The 19595-nt window shown below is 45.3% G+C and overlaps 1 protein-coding gene across 2 annotated transcripts; it reads right to left on the bottom strand.

The window, feature by feature from the left end:
* Positions 1 to 269: 269 nt before the first annotated feature.
* On the bottom strand, positions 270 to 19059 carry GXYLT2 (glucoside xylosyltransferase 2). Of its 2 annotated transcripts, none has more exons than XM_064433088.1 (7): positions 18772 to 19059; positions 12570 to 12759; positions 12252 to 12383; positions 6381 to 6632; positions 5281 to 5404; positions 2884 to 3056; positions 270 to 2280 (listed from the first exon to the last, which is right to left on the bottom strand). In XM_064433088.1, exons 1-7 carry the CDS (start codon positions 18954 to 18956, stop codon positions 2098 to 2100), a joined length of 1239 nt encoding a protein of 412 aa, XP_064289158.1. In that variant the 5' UTR covers positions 18957 to 19059; the 3' UTR covers positions 270 to 2097. The 2 variants fall into 2 exon arrangements, with proteins under 2 accessions (XP_064289158.1, XP_064289159.1); XM_064433089.1 differs by lacking the exon at positions 18772 to 19059 and adding an exon at positions 18579 to 18682.
* Between the last annotated feature and the right edge of the window lie 536 nt (positions 19060 to 19595).

The following is a 19595-nucleotide window of genomic DNA, read 5'->3' as shown; positions in this document are numbered from 1 at the left end:
GGAGACACCATGGAGGTCAGGAATTCAGCCTGCCCAGCATGCAGCTCCCCCAGCCTCCTTAGACCTGTGTCAGCTTTACCCTGACACTTGAAAATAAGGACCAAAAGCAAGCGAATACTTTAGACAAGCTCTCAGAATTGCTGGCCTAAAGGTTTACCTGTCATACATTATTTTAGACTTTTTAAATCAGCAGCTTTACCTTCTTTTCTCTGCCTTCTGGTTCTGAAATCTTCAATGCTCATTTGGGTTACACCTCAAACTTCTCTCAGTAGGCAGAAGTGTACCCTTGCTTAAAAACAGGCAACTGAAACTTCAGCTGAAATAGAAAATCCTAAGGCAAGTTGGAAAGGCTCAAGTTTAAATGACTTTCTGGGTCCCAGGCTTTCAATCACAACAGTCGAGCTGCCTCTGTCCTTCACGTGCCAATTTACACTCGGGTGACAAACACTGTGAGATAAGGGCTGCAGTCAGAACACTGTTTAACCCAACTGTGATCACGATTTGCAGCAGAGGTGCAAACAAGGTTTCTGTTCCTGTCACGCCTGCGAGGTCCTGCAGTTCTGCTGTCCCTTACTCCAAGCCCCTGTCCCAGCACTCCCTGCTCAGCAGCCTGCAGCCCTGCTCTCAGCCAGGCTGTGCCACAGGCACACTCCAGGCCTTGGGAAAAGCTTGTTGGGACTCCATCCCGTGCTCAGGCTCCTATCTGGCAGCCTGGGATGGCACCAAGGTCATGTCTTCCCTCCTCTCAGGAACTGCCACACAAGGAGAGAGAAGTGTGTGAGATAAAAGGGAGGATAAAAACTCCTGGTGCTTTCATATGAAACCCTGACTGGATAGGGGAGAACGCCCAAAACTGCAATTCCTCAGAAATCCTATTTTAACTCTGGGAACATAACCTCTCCCTCATCCACAGTCCCCAAGCATTTCTCTCTAACAAATGTATGACACATGTACAGGATATTCCATCTGTGCCAGTTTTCCTTTCATTAGGGGAAGGCTCCATTATCTCACCCTGCCTACCCTGCTCCTACTTTGCCTGTTAGATACAAAAATGAGCAGTTCCAAGTAATGGCTGATGTTTTCTGCTCAACAGACTTGAAAAGTAACATCATTTTCTCTGCTGCTTCCTTGAAGCACTCCTACACACAGCCATGGGGCTTACACCTAGAAAATGCCCTCAGGGAGTCTGCTCTTGGATCACTGCTCTTCAGGAGTGAGTGTGCTCTTGGATAGCTGCTCTGCAGGAGTGTCCTCACTTCCAGTTCCCCAGGGAATGGTCCCAAGCACCTTTCAGCTACTGCAATTTAAATAAGCTCTTTGTGCTTATCACAAGATGATGATCATACCTTGGAAATTTAAGCTAAATGAAGTATTTTAAATGAACATCAAAGCCATTTTGCATCCTCTTCCACTTTGAGGCTATTCATTTTGATCCCAGCATAAACGTCTCAATTTCCCCATCCCTGGAAGTGTCCAAGGCCAGGCTGGACAGGGCTGGAGTAACCTGGTCTAGTGGAAGGTGTCCCTGCCCATGGCAGGGTGAGGAACAAGATATCCATGATGGTCCCTTCCAAAACAAACCATTCTAGAATTCTGTGGTCCTGTGATCCCAGAAATGGAAGTGCCAGGCAGAAATGTATTTCCATGCAGGACAGGGGAGGCAGGGGCAGCCCTGGCCACCTCCCAAGGCAGGGATGGAAAACTGGCAGTGGAATACTGCTGCTTCTCTGCAGGGAAGAGCACTTGAAGAGGAGGATGGATCAACAGTACCTGGGTTTGTACTCTTCACTGACAACAGTCCTGGACTGTGCCTAATGCAATTCACATTGCAGAGAGAATATCTTCTTAAACTGTAAGGGACTGGGGTGGCAGGCCACAACTGTATTCCACAAAGAAAGGATTCTCCTTGTTGCTGTTCTCAGCAACAATTTCAGTAGGCTTCTAGGATTTCCTGCTTTTTGTAATTTCAAGAGTTATCAGAAAATTGGAAAAGAAATATTTTAATTCTGAGTTTTGGTAGAAGAGTTCATATTCTTCATTTATATCCTTCATGAAATGGAGTACAAGACTTAAAACTTCTGTGTAAGAGAGCTACAGTTAGTATCTGTGGTTGGCCCCCAAGTACACAATGACACGATTTTCATACACCTTCTTCATTGTTTTCTCAATTTGCTTCAAAAATACTTGTGGAATTCTCCCACATAAAGTGTGCACTGTATCCAGAAACCTCGACTGCAGAGGGTAGTACAAGGACTGGAAGAGATTGTCTTCAAATGGAAACTAAGGAAAAGAAAAAAAAAGAATTTTAGTTTTCACTGGTTGTGAAAGGGCATTTTTTAAGTTTCTGTAAGAGAAAGCTTTCCATAGGTAGGGAATGTCTTATCCCTCACCTGCTGAGTGTCACCAACCCCATCACTGCACATCCTCCCTGCCTGAGAGTGTGCATTGACAGGAATTTTATTAATGTCAGGATACTATAAGGAAACAGGAGTTTTGGCAAGCAGAGCTGTACACACACAACATCCCAACCCGTGCCTACGGACAAGATTCTGCTCTCTGTGCCTGGAGGCCTGAGGTGCTCAGGGAGGACAAGCTTTCCTGGGAATTTATGCACCAGAGCTGCAGCCCCAGCATGAGAAACTCCACTCCAGCTTTTTCTACCTTCAGTACTACAGAAAAGCAATTGATCAGCCTTCTTGATTACTATAACACAAAAGAAAAACGTTTAAACCACCTCAAACGCACGAGAAGCCAAAGGCACCATGTCCATTTGGTGTCAGGTGGGTTTTACACATACACAACCACCCAGCCCGATGCCTGGCAGAGCAATGTGAGTGAAGGCAGCCTGGGGCCCAGGGAGTGGTCTGTGGAGGCAGCACTTACATCCCGGATCACCTCGTAGAGGGCCCTGAAGGTGGGCTGCTTGTCGTCGTGGTAGACGCCTCTGTTGCCGTGCAGGATGGAGACCCCCTCCTCCTCCGCCCCCCTGCAGTTGCTGCCGTACATGCAGTGGTCAGGCCGGTAGTTCCACTGGCAGGGGAACACGTACAGACACTCTGCCCACGCCAGCAGGGCACAGGGAAGGAGAGGAGACACGTCAGACAAGAGTCAGAACAAATCAAACCAGCCTGCGACCGATGATCGGGGAATGTTCGGTCACAGCTTTTGCAAGCATCCCCAAGAGAGACACCTCCTTCCCTCGTGGGTGACTGCACTCCCCAGACAGGACAACACAAAATCTGGGACTGAACACAACCCAAGGGAGCCCTTCAGAAAGCTGCAGTGGAAGAATCACAGCAGAGAGCACACAGCAGGTGGCACTGTCCAGCACCCTCTGCCACAGGAAGGAGTCTCTGGAGTGACAGGAACGACTGGGGGAGCACACACAGCAGTGGGGTTATGAAAAATCCAGACTCCTCCTGAAGCCAGCAAGGCAAAACTTGCAAAGTACATCCAGTGTTTGCTGCTGAAGCTGTCACAGAGGCCATGACAATTTGTTACACAGCAGAGCATAAGGGGTGGTGTATTTTATCCAGAGCCCTCCAAAGAGTCATCATCCATTAATTTCACAGGTCTAGGTTATTTAGAGATGAGCCTAATTTCTCAAAAGGGCTCATAACTCCCTTTCTCCTGGTGATTTTTTTTAAACTCCAGGCACACAGTGCTTGCAATCTGCTTGTCATAAATCACTCCAGTCCCTGCAACCTTTCTGCCTTGGCCCTGGAGAACAATGAATGATGGCTGGTGCCAGCAGGGCATGGCAGAAGCACTGAAGATTGAATTCTTCCCTTGGCCTTTCCCAGCTTCCCAGGAAGCCTGCAGCTGGTCTCGTGAGGCTCTTGAAAAGCAGAAGAAAAACTTTCTGAACTTTTCTTCCCTTAAGGCCTCTCCAGCAGAGTTCTTCAGAAAGGGAGAGCAGCCTTTGGAGATGGGCAGAGGGAGCAGCTCCTCAGGCCTGGGAGCTCTCTGTGGTTTTAACTCACATCTACAAAAAGGCACCTGCAGCAGTTTTGGCCAATTCCCTCCCCAGCCACTCGTAACAACCCAGAGCTTAAGAGCCCAGAAAGTCCAGTTTTCTGTGCTAATGGTACCCAGTTCTTTCATCTTCTTTTCTTGAGCACTCTGATATTACACAATTCATAAAAAATTCTTTACCAGTTCTGAGGACAGACTGTGGTGCAGAAGAGTCTCCACATGTAGCTTTCACAGAGAACACTCATCACAATATTGAAGGATTTTTGCAGCCTTTGTTTTTTTCCTGCACACTTCAGTGAACAGTTTGTGTCTGACTTCACAACTAATCAGGCTCCATATTTTTGTTTCTCCAGGAGACCATGCTCCCATAACATTTGTTTCATTTTGGAAATTAATTCCCACTCTATATTTCCCTGGGTCTGGGGGTAATCTATGGGACACTGAAGTTTGACATCTGTCTGCAGTAAACAGATGTTTGCTTTTTGCTTTGCTTCTCCTCACCCCAGCAGTTTGCCTGGATTTGGGTATATCCAATTACCTACCCTGTGACTCCTCAGAGAAAAAGAAAAGGGAGCAGAATAAATAAAGATAATTCCAAACTTGGTTTATTCTTAAGGTGACAAGGTCACATAGGAAACCAGGAGAAGCAGTAGGGATGGATACTCAGCATCCATTTAGAAGCATGAAATGAGGTTCTCAGCTTCTCTGGGAAGTCTGTGCTATGCTCCAGTGTTTAAATCCCTGCATTTCCCACCAGCAGGACATCAATGACATCATCTGGTGCCTGCTGAGGCCGGGTCGCTCAGCTCACAGGCTGGAAGCTGCTTTAGATGAGATATTTCAATGGCTGTGTCCACTTTCTTTCTATATTACCTTTGCTACGGATTTGCATAATTATCACAAGTCAGCTGAATTTCAGAAAAACAGGGCTTAGCTTTGCAGAAAGTTTGGCATTTTCACATTCAGATAAATATCTGAAACAAAAACATTTTTTGCAGCTACACCCTGGTCCAGTGACACCCTGGAGCACACACACGACATGAACTTCACCCCTTCACTTCATCATTACTTTTACACCTCATTATTTCTCAAATCTCCAGAAATGGAACCAAGTCCAAGCCTCATTACCTGCAGCAATGTCAGAAATATTTTCATAGGTTATAAATCCTTTGAGGATGCAGTTACACAATAACTCCATACCAGAGTATTTATGTGTATTATAAACAACAAATATCAGTTAAAAAAAATCAAGCTCAAGATATTTTCTCAACACAGACAATGAAGACTCCAAGAATTATTCCTTACCTGGGTTGAAGTAAAAAATGATATTTAGCAAATCCTGGTCTCCCCACGTGATGTAATTTTTGTACTTTTGGTACAATGGATATAACATTTCCTCCCAAGTCAAGCCACCTGGTATCAAACTGTTCTGCAGGGCAGGAAAACAGAAGCAAGGGGTTAATGTCATGGTCAGTGCTGGGGTATCTGACCCAGAGTGGGCACACAAAAATCTCTAAGCTCTGCTAAGCCATGTTGGACACACAGGTGAAAAACTAAAAACTGCCAGGAAAAGTTGGACCTGGACTGGGCTGTAACAGCAGAACTCACTGTGTTTATCTAAACAGGAAAACAAAGTCTCCTGGGCCCAGCTCTGATGTCAGCTCCTGCTATTCACAATCTTCCTATTCCAAGTAACAGGAGGGGGGAAAAGTGAAAAATGCAGGGACAAGGTGAAAACCAAGGCATAAAAGCAAGGAAAATTACAGACTAAAGATCATCTTCCCTGGGAATTATGGTAGTATGAGCAATGTTTGGGGTTTTTTTTCTCCAGCTGTTCCTGTAACAATGTGGGAAACCCCTGGCATTGCCTGAGGAGCCCCTTGGGGCAAGCAAAGTTTTAGTGATTACAGAATACGTGCTCAGTGACACAGATCTGTCAGATCTGTTGTGAAAATGTTCACATTTCACGTTGTGAAAATGTCCCCTTCTCACTTACACCAGTTCACAGAGTCACTTACCTGCAGCAGGATGCAAAAGCCTATTCACAACAGATGCAAAAATCACCAATTTCTCTGGATATTCACATCAAACTTTCCAATTTTAAAACTGGAAACTTGCACGGAGTTTGTTCTTTCATGCATCTTTTCAGGGAAATGTAAGAAGCTGGGGAAGCCATTTTTAACACTGCTACCAGACTGCTTCAGCTGCAAGCTCTCACTGCTCCAGCCTTGAGGAAATTTCATTTAATTTCACAACCACATTCACACACCAGCTTTTAGCATCCAATTACACACATTCCACATTTCTCCGATTCTCCGCATCACGAACTTCATTTTACACGGAGCTTTCCGAGCTGTGAAAACACACCAATGCTGAGCTTCTGCAACAGCTGCACGTGCTCTCACCTTGAAGTGGGCGCTGCGGATGCGCGTCAGATTCATCAGCATCACGCCGGAGTTGAGGCCGGTGCTGCCGTAGAAGGGGTGCCGGGCGAAGCGGCTGTACCAGCCGATCTTGGGGATCTCGTGCTCGGGGGCCATGGCAGCCAGCTGCGTGGAGTTGAACTCCCTCAGGAGGTGCCAGATGTCATCGATGGGCCTCAGGAACAGCACGTCGGTGTCCACGTAAAGCAGGGAATCCACGTCCTTTAAAATCACCTTTGGGATGGGAAACAAATCGGAGAGGCGGCAAACGCAAAGATTATTGGCAAAGGGGATTTCTGCTTTAAACTGGTAATTTGGAAGAGGTTATTGGTTTATCAGGTAAATGTAATTACACAGAGGAACAACAGTTATCGGATTATTGGCTCGTTGTTTGCTGTGGGTATTTTTTGAACTGCACAATAAAGCAGCTACCAGAGCACTGAGGTTGGATTAACCTTCTTATGAAGCAGCAATTCACCAAAAATACCTGCAAGGACTACTTAGTGCCTGTTCAGAAATTACATCTAAATAAAATGTATTTACAGAGCTTTTTTCAACATCTCCACTAGCAGAAAGGGTAACCCAGGTAACCCAGGAGACCAGACTATTTAGACTTACCTTCATATATAATTAATATATACAACTGCTTCACATTAACTAAGACAACCCCATTGATCACCAACATATGTGCATCCCCCTGAAGAACAAAATTTGGTCGTTAAACAGAAATGTCACATTAAAATATACCGGGTTGTATTCTGAGCTCTGTTAGTAGATTCTGTATGAGGAACAACCACAGTAAAGTTGGACAGGCCAGAAGGGTGTAACTGCAGGTTAGAGCCAGGATATTTCAACAGTTCCTGCTGACCATGTTCCCCCTTGTGGCTGCCCAAATCCTTACACACTCCTTCATAATCTCCATGGTGGGACAAATGACCTGGTGCTTCAAGTCTTTGTAAAGTAATAAAGATCATTACCTACAGCTGACCACCAGTTCCAACTGCATTTTCATTGCTCTTCTTCATTATTTGCTAAAGCTGTCCAAAATTTCCTGAAATACTGAATTTTTCTTACTTTGGTCTAGCCAAACCCCCTATTTACTTCTCTCCCTTTCTTCAAAAAGCAAACCCAAAAGGTTTTGGATTTTCACCATTCAGAACACAACAATCACTCTCTCATCCAACAGCAATGCCATTAATGGCAAACTCTCCTATTTATGCAGGTTAAAAGCAATTCTACCAAAGAAACTGGGTTTTACATAAATTCTAATGTATTGTGACTGAGGATTACATGTGAAATAAGAGTGAAACACATTAGGATTGATGGGTGAAAAAGTGGGTGAAAAATATCACCTCTAAGCATGCTCAACAGGAATCCACTAAGATGCCAAATCCCTGAGTAAAGACTTAAATGAGATTTTTCACCTGACTCAACACATTGGGATTCAGACTGACATTTAGTCAAGTTTAACAAATCCCTGACCTGTATTTCTGACAGGATAACTACATGTTCTTCCTACAGCACAGGGCAGGCAGGAGAAGGAACTGTCTCTGCATTTTAAACAAAAGTTAGGCGTACAACAAACTCTAAGTAAACACATTCAACACAGTCCAGATCTCTCTGCTGGATGGAAGATTACAACAATACAGCATTTTCCCACAAAAAACCCACAAACCACCACGTGGAGGTATCTGTAAGTAAGTGACAAAAATTGTACAGTAATATACTAGGAACCCAGAGTAAATATTTGCAGATGTTAAGTATCCTCAAGTCCAGTATTAAAAAACCAAACCAATAAAAAAGACAGATACTATAAGAATAAATCAATAGAAGAAAGACAGTTTGAAAAGAAAAAAGGATTTCAGTTTAATGATATCCTGGGTATTGTGTATTAATGATTCTGCAGCATCTAGGAGTCCTGATTTTTAGGGACCTGCTACATGGAGCACATAGAAACAAAATGCATTAGAAAAAGAAAAATCATCCCCAAATTTAGTCTGAGACAGGAGGTAACACTGGAATACAAGCAGAGTAGACTTTGCCTTTGGGTCCACAGCACACTGCAGACCATGTAATATTTTTGTCTAGGGGGCCCTGGTAAAAAGACAAATTGAGGCATTTTCCAGCAGGAAAAACTTACCCCAGTTCAGGGAGAAGTTTAACAGTTACCTACAGACCCTTCTCATCCCTCCCAGGCATAAGTCACAGCCTGGCCACTGCTTCTTCCAGCAGAAAAACTTTCTTTCAGCAGCTTTCAAGACACAAATAAATCTAAATCTGTGTAAGTCCGTGGATTTTGTAATTTTCCTGCAGATTCAAGCAGATACTGCAGTTCTTTGTGCAGTGCCTACCAGCACCTGACCCCACCTTGCACTCCTCCTCTCAGGATTCACCTGCTCTCCTTTCTGATGGTTAAAGATTCCTCCTCCTGTGTCCAAGGTGTTGCCCTGCAATGACACCCAAGTGGCTAAAAAAAGAGCTGTGCTACCTCCTTTAAGCCCTTCCCACTTTCACATGCTGAGTGTTAAGACTCCTTTAAAAGCTGCAGATGTCAGTTTGAATGGCTCCCATCTCTCTGGCTGTGCCTTGGGTAGGGGGGATTTAATTTCACCCACTGCAAGCTGTGGGAGTTCCTCAGAGAGCAGGAACTTGCAGTGCAGGTTAAAAGTGACACACAGTGACCAGAGCAGGAGCTTTGCCAGGCTGTGTCTGGAGGTCTGAGCTCACACAAACCATGCAGACACACCTGACAGCCTGGGATTTTGGAAAGGGATGGCCAGAAATACAGCCTGCTCTGCTTGTCTTCCCCTTGCTCTGCAGGCACTTACACATCTTAAAAGTGTGATACTTCTTTTCTTCTTCTTTTTTTTTTTTTGCAGCTATATAGAGTATTCTTAGTAAATCTGTCAGAAAGTTCTGCATAGAACTGGCTATATTTAGCCTGGCACTTCACTTAAATACTCAATTATCTGTAATTTGATTTCACAACTTCTGTCTCCATAGATTCTCCCTGTGTTAGCAAGGTTGGCAAAGAATAACCCACTCCTGAGTAAACACACGCTGGTGTACTGTGAAGCTGGGCTACCTAAGGGTTTGTGGGGGCTCATGTGGCAGCTTAGCACGGCTTTATCCAAAATTAGGGACAACTCACTTAGCTTAATGCTAGAGTAACAGTGCCACAAAGTCGAGTTACTAAACCTCATTGTAGTCAGAGATTAACTCAAGTTACAGCAGAGACTTTTGTCTAGATAAGGCCCTGGCATCTATTCCCACTGGGCTGGATACTTGAGCATCCCTCAAGAGGAAAGCTGTAACACAGGGATATTGCTAATCTATCTTAGAAGCTCTTAAGTAGATTAAGTGTTTTGAGAAGGGCTCTAAACGTTCATCCAAAAATCATCCAAAAATCCCTTAGGCATTTCAGGATACTTTAGCTGATTGTTTTGGTAGCTCCAGGAGAGCAGCTGCAGCCAGCCCTGAGGGACCAACATCCCTGGGACCAGAGGATGCTCCTCACCTGCTGCCTTAACACCCGTGGCAGGAGCACAAACCAGTTCCCAGTGACTGCTGAGAGCACTGCCCTCCTAGTTTAATGTTAAAGTTTCACTCTGTGCTTACAAAAAGATTTACATCCTCCTCCTTGTGTCTCTACAAATGCCCTGGATGGTTTTGTTGCAGCAAAGTGCAGCAGGAGATTGACTTGTGAGATTACACAGAGACTCCACCTAAGTGGCAAATGTGATCAGAATTCCTCTGAAAAATGCAGGATGCTCTACAGGCTTCCTGAATATTTCAGCATCCTGGGCAGAGCCAGCAAGTTGGGAATGTGCACTTCAACCTGCTGCCCAGGACAGAACAGTTCAGTACTGCACACTGCAGGGTCACATCCCACAGCTCTGCTTTCACCACTGGAAGGTTCTTACCCAATTTTCCCTGAACACATTCCTCAGACCCTCCTGCTCACTTTCACACGCCTGCTGGTGCTGCAGAGGAGATTTCTTTGGCAGGAAAGGCACTTGTGAATCAAAGACTCGCATTCCACTCGGGCTTAGCATTATCAGGAGCAAGACAATTTGCACAACTGAGAGCTAAGCAGCTGATAACCACTGCTCTCCTGGGGTCCTCCCTAAATCCGGGCATATTTCATGCTGCTGCAGGGAAAAGTGCTCAGTACAGAGAAAGATGAAAAAAAAAAACCCAAACTGATATTCTGCTGGTATTTATTAAAAATAAAACTAGTTCTCTAAACAGTGAACTAGTGAACACTTGGAACCCTCTGCTCCCACTGTGTGCTGGCAGTTCAAGTGGGATAGCAGAACTCAGCTATCAAACACCAAAAAACCAAATTAATGGCTGGAATTACCCAGACACAGCCTAAGGTTGTGCCAGCCTGTGAACTCGAGCACCAAACCTTGAGGGTCCCCGAGGACATTTGGCACCTCAGCTATGATGACAGCTTGTTTATTATACCCACATCAACTCCTCCTGGACAGCCCCTCCTACTCACAGCCATAAACCTCAGCCTGACCACACACAGCATTTTGCAACTGCCCCTAGAGAACAAACATCTACAGCTGCCCCCTCATTCTGCTAACACAACAAGCAACAGCCTAATATTCCTTAAAAGAAATTACTGGAGAACTTCAGCAACGTGAAGAGTTGGACAAAAAGGAATCAGTAAAAGCACTGCCCAGTCTGAAGGAATGAATGCATAACCCCTTCCTGTCATCAGAACAGTGAAGAGAAATAAAAGTTAAGTCATTCCTATGATTAGTCTCCCAAAATGACAGAAAGCATCCCAAAAGAAGAGAGATTTCTGTCTACCCAGGACATCCTGACCCTGTATGGAACAAACTCACGCTTAGGGATTATCTTCCAGGTGATACAAATATTTACTCAGGGGAGAGAGGATCCCTGCTGCAGTTGGAGCTGCTTCCAGCCCATCTGGCCTTTGTGCTGTTGATAGTCCACCCCTAAATGGCAGATCAGCAGAACTGCTGACAGCACATATTTTCTCACATATGTATTCACAGGCTACGTATCTGGACATGCAGCTGTCTCTGATTGCTTCCATCTGAGAGGGGAAAGATTTCTTTGTCCCACCTCCACTTCTCCTAAGACAGCAATGAAGAAACCTGGATCATGTGAACAGCTTGTCACTTCACTGGAGTCACCCCAATCAGCAGCAACCCACGAGGAATTTTTGATAGATGTTCTCAGTTCCACAGAAATTGCTTTATGCAAACGTTCTTTCAACTTCTGATATGCAAAATGGGTATCAACACTTCCCTTCTCTCCAAGTTTACAACACTGGGTATAATACAACTTTTCAGTGGACTTGAAGAGTCCAGGATAGACCAAGCTCTTGCATGAAATCCAACTTCAAACACACTGGAATTATTACCTTAAGGGCAATTCTGAGAGTCTTGGAAAAAAGAAGTCAAACTCAAGGAAAAGGGAATGCTGAGAGCATCAGTTTAAGGGCTACCATATGGAAAGGAAGACGGTAGGTAAAGAGGGCATATTGTAAAGAATGTTATTTACAAAAGGCACGCAGCATCTACCCCAAAAGATCTATCCTGAGAGAGCTCTCACACTCTCTCTGGAGTCTGGAGAGCCCGAGAGGCTCATGGAACCAGAGACAAATCAGAAACACACATCCTTTGTTAGCCAGGAAAAAGCCACGCTGGATTTCTGTGCTGTTTTTTCAACAGCGCCTTGAAGCACAGACTAAAATTATCTTTAAGCAGATGTTTTAGCCTGAAAATGGTTTTAATATTACACCAGCAAAGCTTCCTTTCCTGGAATTAACCTTTTCCTGAAGCAACCTACTCAGAAATCCAGGTGCCTTACCGGAAGAAACAGGCGCTGGGCAGCACATGGTTTGAATAACTTTTTCCATTCCTGAGCATTTCCTACTGAGAAGGTTATTGGGTAAATGTTGGACTCAAACTTCTTTCTGTATGAGGAAGGCCACTCCTTTAACTGAAAGACATAGTGGGAGGAAATCAGACATTACACGTTGTGGAGCTTTTGTAAAAAATGCATGCATAAGGGATTTGTGTGCACAGTAAGCAACGTGTTCAGCTGCTACTTGTTGATGTTAATGTAACTTTCTCAGAGATTTACAACTAATTATTTATTTATTTGCCAAATGACATAGAAACTCACCTTTGTCTCAAATTCAGGCTTAAGAGAATCCTCGGCAAAGATGTGGAAGCAGAGCCTCCTGCTGCTGAAGAGAACTGCTGATTTCAGCATGATCAGCGTCTCCTCCAGCCGGTCCCCACATGCCACCACTGCCAGATGCATGCACTGCAAGGACGAGGGCTCCTTTGGCTGTTTCTGCTCCCCAGCCTTCCTGAAAATTCAGGGATAGGCACATAAAAATGACTGAGGTAGACATGAAGAGAATCGCTCACTAACAGACATCAGGCTTGGGTTTTTTTTCCTTCATCATTTTACAAGGGATCAGGAGTTATTTTTTTCTGGTTAGATATTTACAGAACAAGCAAATAGCATGGTAATTTCTGCCCATGGTACAGATCAATAGTGCTACAATTCTAACATAAACTAAAAGGCTATTTTCTGTTATTCCTACATTTCTGGATCTGCAAAAATCACTGCACTACAGACACAGATGAAGCCAATTTCACAGCATCTCCAACCAGACACCACCTTGCTCTGTGCAAATGACAGCTCTTTCCCCAGCCCAGAGGTCACCAAGCCAGAGCAGAGCTACAACTACCCAGCCAACTTTCTAACACAATGCAGATCACACAGCTGCATCCAGCAACTTCATTTCCAAGCCCATAATGGGCTAGCCTGGAAGAAGACATCCATACTTTTAAAAAAAACCCCACTGCATCCATATGTAAATTGTTCTAACAGTTAATTAATTTTCTATTAAAGATGTATGCCTTAATTGTGGCCTGAAGGCACTGGCAGAGTTTCAAAGGACTGCTCTCCATTTCACCCCATGGAATCCATGAGATTTTGCTAAAATAGAGATTTTTGAAAACAAATATAGTCACATATCCCAGATGAATCAGACGATATTCCAAGGGCCAAACTGTGGGATTTTCACTCAGCACCCACCTGTGTGGGCTTTAAATGCATTTCAACCAGATATAGGGAACACAGTAAGAGGCACAATGAAGCTTCCTGCTAGCCAGAAAAATCAGGTTCTCCTGGGGAGCTGAAGACCTTTTGAAAGCAGTCTTTTGGTTCTGTGTTTAGTGTGGAGGTAAAAATTGCATCCTCCAGGAATGTCTGCACCATGGTGTATCCACATTCCATAAAGATGGCACTTAGCCTCCATCACACAGGATGGAGCTGACCAAGCAACTAAATGCCAGGCACAGCAATCATTCCTGGAGAGTTCAAAAGGCAAATCATAGATCACTGCCTGCTCTGGACATATCTCCGAGCAGAGCACATCAATCCCAGCCCTGCTCAGAACACACAATTACACACACACAATTAATCACGCAGTTAATGCCACAAACAGAAGTTCTAAATAAGGAGAAAAATTACAGTTTTAAGCTGTTACTATTTTTTCCAGACGTTGAAGTGCTGCAGAGACCTTCTTCTTCTGTAGAAGCATTCTACCCTTCAGAGAAACCCACCTCTGTGTAAAGGAACACCAGGCACTGGCACTTCACTGACTGTACAAAGCAACACGTTTCATTAAGGGTTTAAAATCTTCTGCTATAGTCCTAATTAACCCCCAATTTCATCAGTGTATAAATAATGGAATATTACATCTATGTGAAGTGGTATTTACTTTGCAACCGATTAGTGTAAAAATTGCTGAATTATTGAAGTGAATAATTAGCTGCTCACACAGATCACCTTTCCCCCCTTCTCTCCATCTGTGTAATGTTTCCCCTTAATTGAGTCTCTAAATCAAGCCATGCACAGGCTGGGAGCTGCTTTGATGTAGTTTCTGGCAATGGAATTCACCAGGAGAGGGACTAAACCCTGCACTTTTATTGCAACATTTCCAAACCCCACACCAAAGCACTCAGCTTTCCTGGGCAGTTTTAGCCACAGTGAGCTCTGCATTATGCAGCTGTTCTGCAGTGAAAAATCCAGTGTGTGCAGACAACACTTCCAAAGGACAGACTCAGCAGAAGCAATCCCTGGTGAAAGCAGAATGCCTGCAAAGCCCATGGGAGTAGGGATAACAACAGACATCCAACACAGACATCCTGGAGGAGAAAGCTGAGCCTTGGAGGTGAGGAATTTCCAACATTGCCAGGGTTCAGGAGCCTGGAGTGGCCTGAATTGGAGTAACAATCCCAGAAAAAGGAGCTATTTGAACTACATCAGTCATAGTCTGGCACTCTGAGGGCAATAATCAGTGAGAGAAGCAGCAATGAGGTACAGAAGAACTTTGGGACACCACGTTTTGCATCTTCTTTGTAAGTACATAAAGAAACGTAGAGGACAGTGAAAACAAAGGTGAGCTGCAACAGGAGATAAAACAGTGCCACAGCAGGATGCATATGACTGCAATTTTAACTTAGCCTTTAAAAAATAACAATTATCCAGAAGCCTGAGTAGGGGCAGGTGTAGAAGAAGCAAAGTCAAAGTGCCTGGAGGGCAAACAAGCAGATCATGGCAAAGAAGATCCCAGCTCCCCTGCCCTGCCCATGCAGGCACCCCACAAAGGGCAAGGAGAATGGAAAGGACAGCAGGAACACCTGGATGGAAGGACGTCCCTTAAAGACGTGCAGGACACAGCCAAGTTGTCCCACCTGTAAAATGGGAATAGTTGTTACAGCTCTAAGAATTTTCCACCTCAAGAGACTCCCAAGACATTAAAAAGCTCAAAGATCCACAGAGTAATGCAATTATTATCATCAGCCAATTCTTCCTAATATTTACACTCATGCCTTTATAGTTCAACTTGTCTGTTATGAACAGTCTGTAGTTGGATTTTATAACCTAAATTAAATGTTTAAGCACACTGAAAGCAACGCAGAGACCTAGGCCCTACAGTCTAATATGTTTGACAAGAACAAATACACAAACTAAGATTAAACACCCCAGAAAGCATCACAAAATACTTGTAGAACACATCCCCACAGAGTGGCTGAAGACTGAACTCGATAAGATGGAGCACAATAAAATGTTTACAGCAAAGACCTTCCAACAATACAGAGCAACTCCCATCCAGTTGCTCACTCATTTTTTATTTACTGAATACAATTTCTTCAGAAAGGCACTGACACAGCAGGAGCAGGCTGAGTGCTCAAGCACAACAGTGTGCATTCCTAGGTCTTAAAGTTTAGATTACATGTAATTTTCTTATTAGTCACAGCCAAAGTGTCTCAAACATAATTAACCCAAAACCTGTCTAAATCAATCCAAATCCATTCAAAATAATGCATTTCCACCTCATTACAGAGCCTGCTAATCTATTCAAGCCTTTAAATTTATTCCTGAAAGATAATGCATGCAGATGCTTCCAAAATGCAATATAGCTGCTGATTTTTGAAACCTTCTTCCCATTATGATCTCATTTATTTTTGCAGCACAAACAAGGGTAGATTTAGGCATTGTATCAAAACTGGTGATTCACTGAACAGGCTCCTTCCCTACAGCCACCCCTGAGTCAACGTCCCAACAACAGCTCCATGATGTGAAACACATTTTCTTGCACACTTTGAAACACAGATTTTTTTAATCAACCTTTCTCACTTTGCAGCAGTTGCACAAAACCAAGTGGAGCTGCTGTCAATCCAAAAATGGTTGAAGTTTCAACCTTCTCCTACCACTGAGAGGAAGGGAAAAAAGCCACTGAAAACCAGAATGGATGTTTCTCTCTTCTTTTATGAAGTGGGTTCTTTATGAAACAAGAATGAAATACTTGGGGTTTCAGCATGTTATTATCAAACTCAAGCCAAACTTGCATCTGTGTGCACACAAGCTGCACGGAAAGAAAAAAGTATCCTGACAGGCTGCCATGCAAGGGATGTTTTGCATTGGAAAAGTTATTTTCAGGGAACTAAATGTGCTGGTGAAGGTTCACTTCCCCTGCCTTGCCAGGCTGGTTTAAGAGAGATCATGGTCACATCTGCCCTTCAAATGTAAAACAATCCTCCTTCTTTTTGATACATTGCACACATGGGTTTGCCACGTATTTAAAATTCTTCATATAAGAAAGTCTTACCAAAAGCACAGGACTTGCTACTTCCAGCAGGAATGAGCAGTAAAACCACCACAAAAAATGAAGCTTTCAAAGCTAACCAGAAACTTACCTAGATCTGTCCAAATTATCTAATGACCAAAGCAGGACACATGAAATTGCTAGTATTTGTGAAGCACCAGCCAGCTAGTGACATGTGCCTACATTAACCTTTATGTATAGCTTCTTTTGTTAAAAGAATTCTGCGCTTCTTAAAACCCGATGTCTTCTGATATTATGGGACAAAAGAGAGCAATATTACAAATCCCAGTCAAAATACAACTCATCTTCCCTGCACGATGCTGAGTCTCATGAAGCAAACACAAGTCCTAAGTTACACCTTTGTTTCTGAGCTGAGCTCAAAACTTGCATCCTCTGACAAAGCAACTTGACAAAACTGAATTTAAATGTTTTACATTCAAGTTCTGTCCATCAATCCTGCAGTCTCATGCAAGCATGTACACTGTGGTCACCTCACAAGATCCTACAGTCCTACTCAGATTTGTTATCAGCCTGAATGAATCAGTTAGATAAAGTGGGATCTCTTGCATCAAATAAAAAAATAATGGTTTTTTGTTCATAAGGAGGAACTAAAATGATAATCATGGCCTGTTCCTTACAATCCAAACTCAAACCCCCACAGTGCTTTCAGTTTAGCTTGGATCAGGCTTTCTAAACCCAGGAGATCCCACCACTTGATGCCTTTCCAACAAGGCAAGCATCACCTCCACTTCAAACCACTTATGTCACACCCTCCCCACAAAAATTCTTTTATTATGGATACCCTCACCTGAATAAATTTCAGTAGTAACAAATATAACACAGAATCTTTCAGCAAATGGCTGAACAGGACCTACAGAATTGTGCTTCTCAGTTACACAAACTCCTGCTGGGGCCAGTGGTGCAGGATGACGAGGGAAAAAACAACCACCAAGCCCCACAAACAAAATTCTGAAGAAAATGCATACTTTGAATACTAAATTCCTTTTTTTTTTTTGTTGTGTTGCAGACCTTGTAAAAAGGACTTGCAAAGTCAACAAATAATCAAAAAGTTAGATAATGTCAAATTGTGAAACATGAAGATGCCACTGCAAAGCGCTTTGAAGTGGAATGGTTGTTTACTCTCTCTGGCAGTTCCACACTTTCCGGGCTCCTTCCTTCAGTGTTCTTCTTGATTTCCATGATAATCACAGAGATATGCCTTAAAGAAAAATGACTTCAGGAGGTACAGTTGCTAGTGGAAATAATCCTGCTTTAATACCGGCATTTAAATTCTGTCCGTGGCCCACTCTCAGCCCCAGAAAACATCTCCTGCATTCAGTGGGGTAACAATGCTGGGAGAAACCAACTGCTTTAATAAGTTAAGGAGCAAGAGCTCAAGAAACGGGAATAGTCTTTCATTCAGAACATCTCTGTGAAATCATGAATCAGACACACAAAGACATACCAAGTTAATTAGATATATGAGGTCACACTGACCATAATATAATTGGAATGCAAAGGGGAAAACAAGTCCTCCACCCACTGAAAGCTGCCCTTTCTCAACTAATTAGTTTTTCTTAAAAATACCCTGCTGTAAGGTGCTGGGACAGGAAACACACCACGATTTAAAACACCTTTAAAGTTCTGCTGAGTTAATTTACATATTAAAAAAACCACTCAAAACAAAAAGCTCGAAAGCTTAAAAGCTGGCAGCGCTCCGCAGTTCGGAACCCAGCGGCAGCACAGGGCAGTGAGAATCCGCATTCCCGTTCCCGTGGCCAACCCGCGGGGCGCAGCTCCCGGGGTGACAGCAGCGCTCCGTGCAGCACGGAGCAGCACACCCTGCCCCGCCGGCCTCCGAAACAAGGCCAGCACAGGGAAAAGCCGCTACTCCAGAAGCTGCTCCGGCACAGGAGGGAACCCCCGCTCGGGCACGGGGAAAACCTTCCGTGGCACCTCCGCCAACCGCGCTGCCAGGGGAAAGGCGCAGGGGAAGTCTGTACCTGCGAACCTCAGCAGTTCGCACAAGCCTCTTCCAGCGCCGATCCCTACGGGGGAAGCACAGCTGGGAGAGGGAAGCGCCCGACGCACCGGCACCAAAGCGGCACCGCCGAGGGGACGCGCGGGGCTGGGCACGGGCACGGCGGCCGGGGATTCCCGAGGGCAGGGGCCGGGGCACGGAGCCGCCCCCGTTACCTGGCGCTGGCGCTGCCGCCGCCCGCGGGGCTCCTCCTCGGGGGGCTCCGGCCGAGGCGCGGCGGGCGGCGGGCGGAGGGCGCGGAGGGCGCGGGCGGCGGGGCCGCGCTGCCCGCCAGCAGATAGAGCAGCAGCAGCACGGCCAGGCACAGCAGGGCCGCCGCCACCTTGCAGGGCCGCCGCATGGCCGGATCAGCGCGGCCGCATGGCCGGGGGCGCAGCGCGGCCGCGTCCCGCCGGCCGCATCGCCTCAGGCCGGCCCGAGCGGGGACGTGGCCGCGCGGCCCGGCCCGAGCGGCGCGGGGCGGGGCGGGCCGGCCGCGCCTACCGTACTGCCTGGAGTAGCGGCCCGGCCCCGGGACGGACCGGGCACGGCGGAACGTGCCACGGGTGGGTGTTGCTAACGCGGGCACCGACCGCCGGCACACGGAGGTTTCACGGTACTTTGGCGGGTGCTTTGGTGTCAAGGGTGGGCAGTGCTGGGAGTGTGAGTGTGATCAGGAGAAAAAGGGGAAGCTCGTCTCGACAGTGCTAACGGGGAAAGAGAGCCTCCTCCGCCTGGCTGGCTCAGTTTATCCTGCGCACTCCTCAGTCCGTCTGCACCCAGGACGAGAAGGGGCAATGCTTGCAGAAGGGACTCACTCGCTTGCTCACTCACTTGTGGGTGGCTTTGTCCCCGTGTGACCCATCCTAGCCTAGTCTGCTGTGGGACACCAGCAGAAGTCACAGCGCTGTATTTCACAGAGGTAAATCCTGCTTGGGGTCATAATCTGATTTACGACCTTGAAATGTACAGAGTGACAGAAATACTCTTGCTGCCCCGT

The sequence above is a fragment of the Passer domesticus genome, chromosome 9 (genome assembly GCF_036417665.1).
Source record: "Passer domesticus isolate bPasDom1 chromosome 9, bPasDom1.hap1, whole genome shotgun sequence".
NCBI classification, from domain to species: Eukaryota; Metazoa; Chordata; class Aves; order Passeriformes; family Passeridae; genus Passer; species Passer domesticus.
The sequence above is the reverse complement of the archived record's forward strand: the minus strand, read 5'-3'. Positions and strand labels throughout refer to the sequence as shown.

Bases quoted from the DNA above. Each gene is read 5' to 3' on its own strand.
- GXYLT2 (XM_064433088.1), bottom strand. From the start codon at position 18,956: ATGCGGCGGCCCTGCAAGGTGGCGGCGGCCCTGCTGTGCCTGGCCGTG. The intron at 12,760-18,771 runs GTAACGGGGGCG...CTGAATTTTCAG, and splicing joins GGCGGCAGCGCCAGCGCCAG to GAAGGCTGGGGAGCAGAAAC. The intron at 6,633-12,251 runs GTAAGGCACCTG...CCCATCCCAAAG, and splicing joins CCCAGCGCCTGTTTCTTCCG to GTGATTTTAAAGGACGTGGA.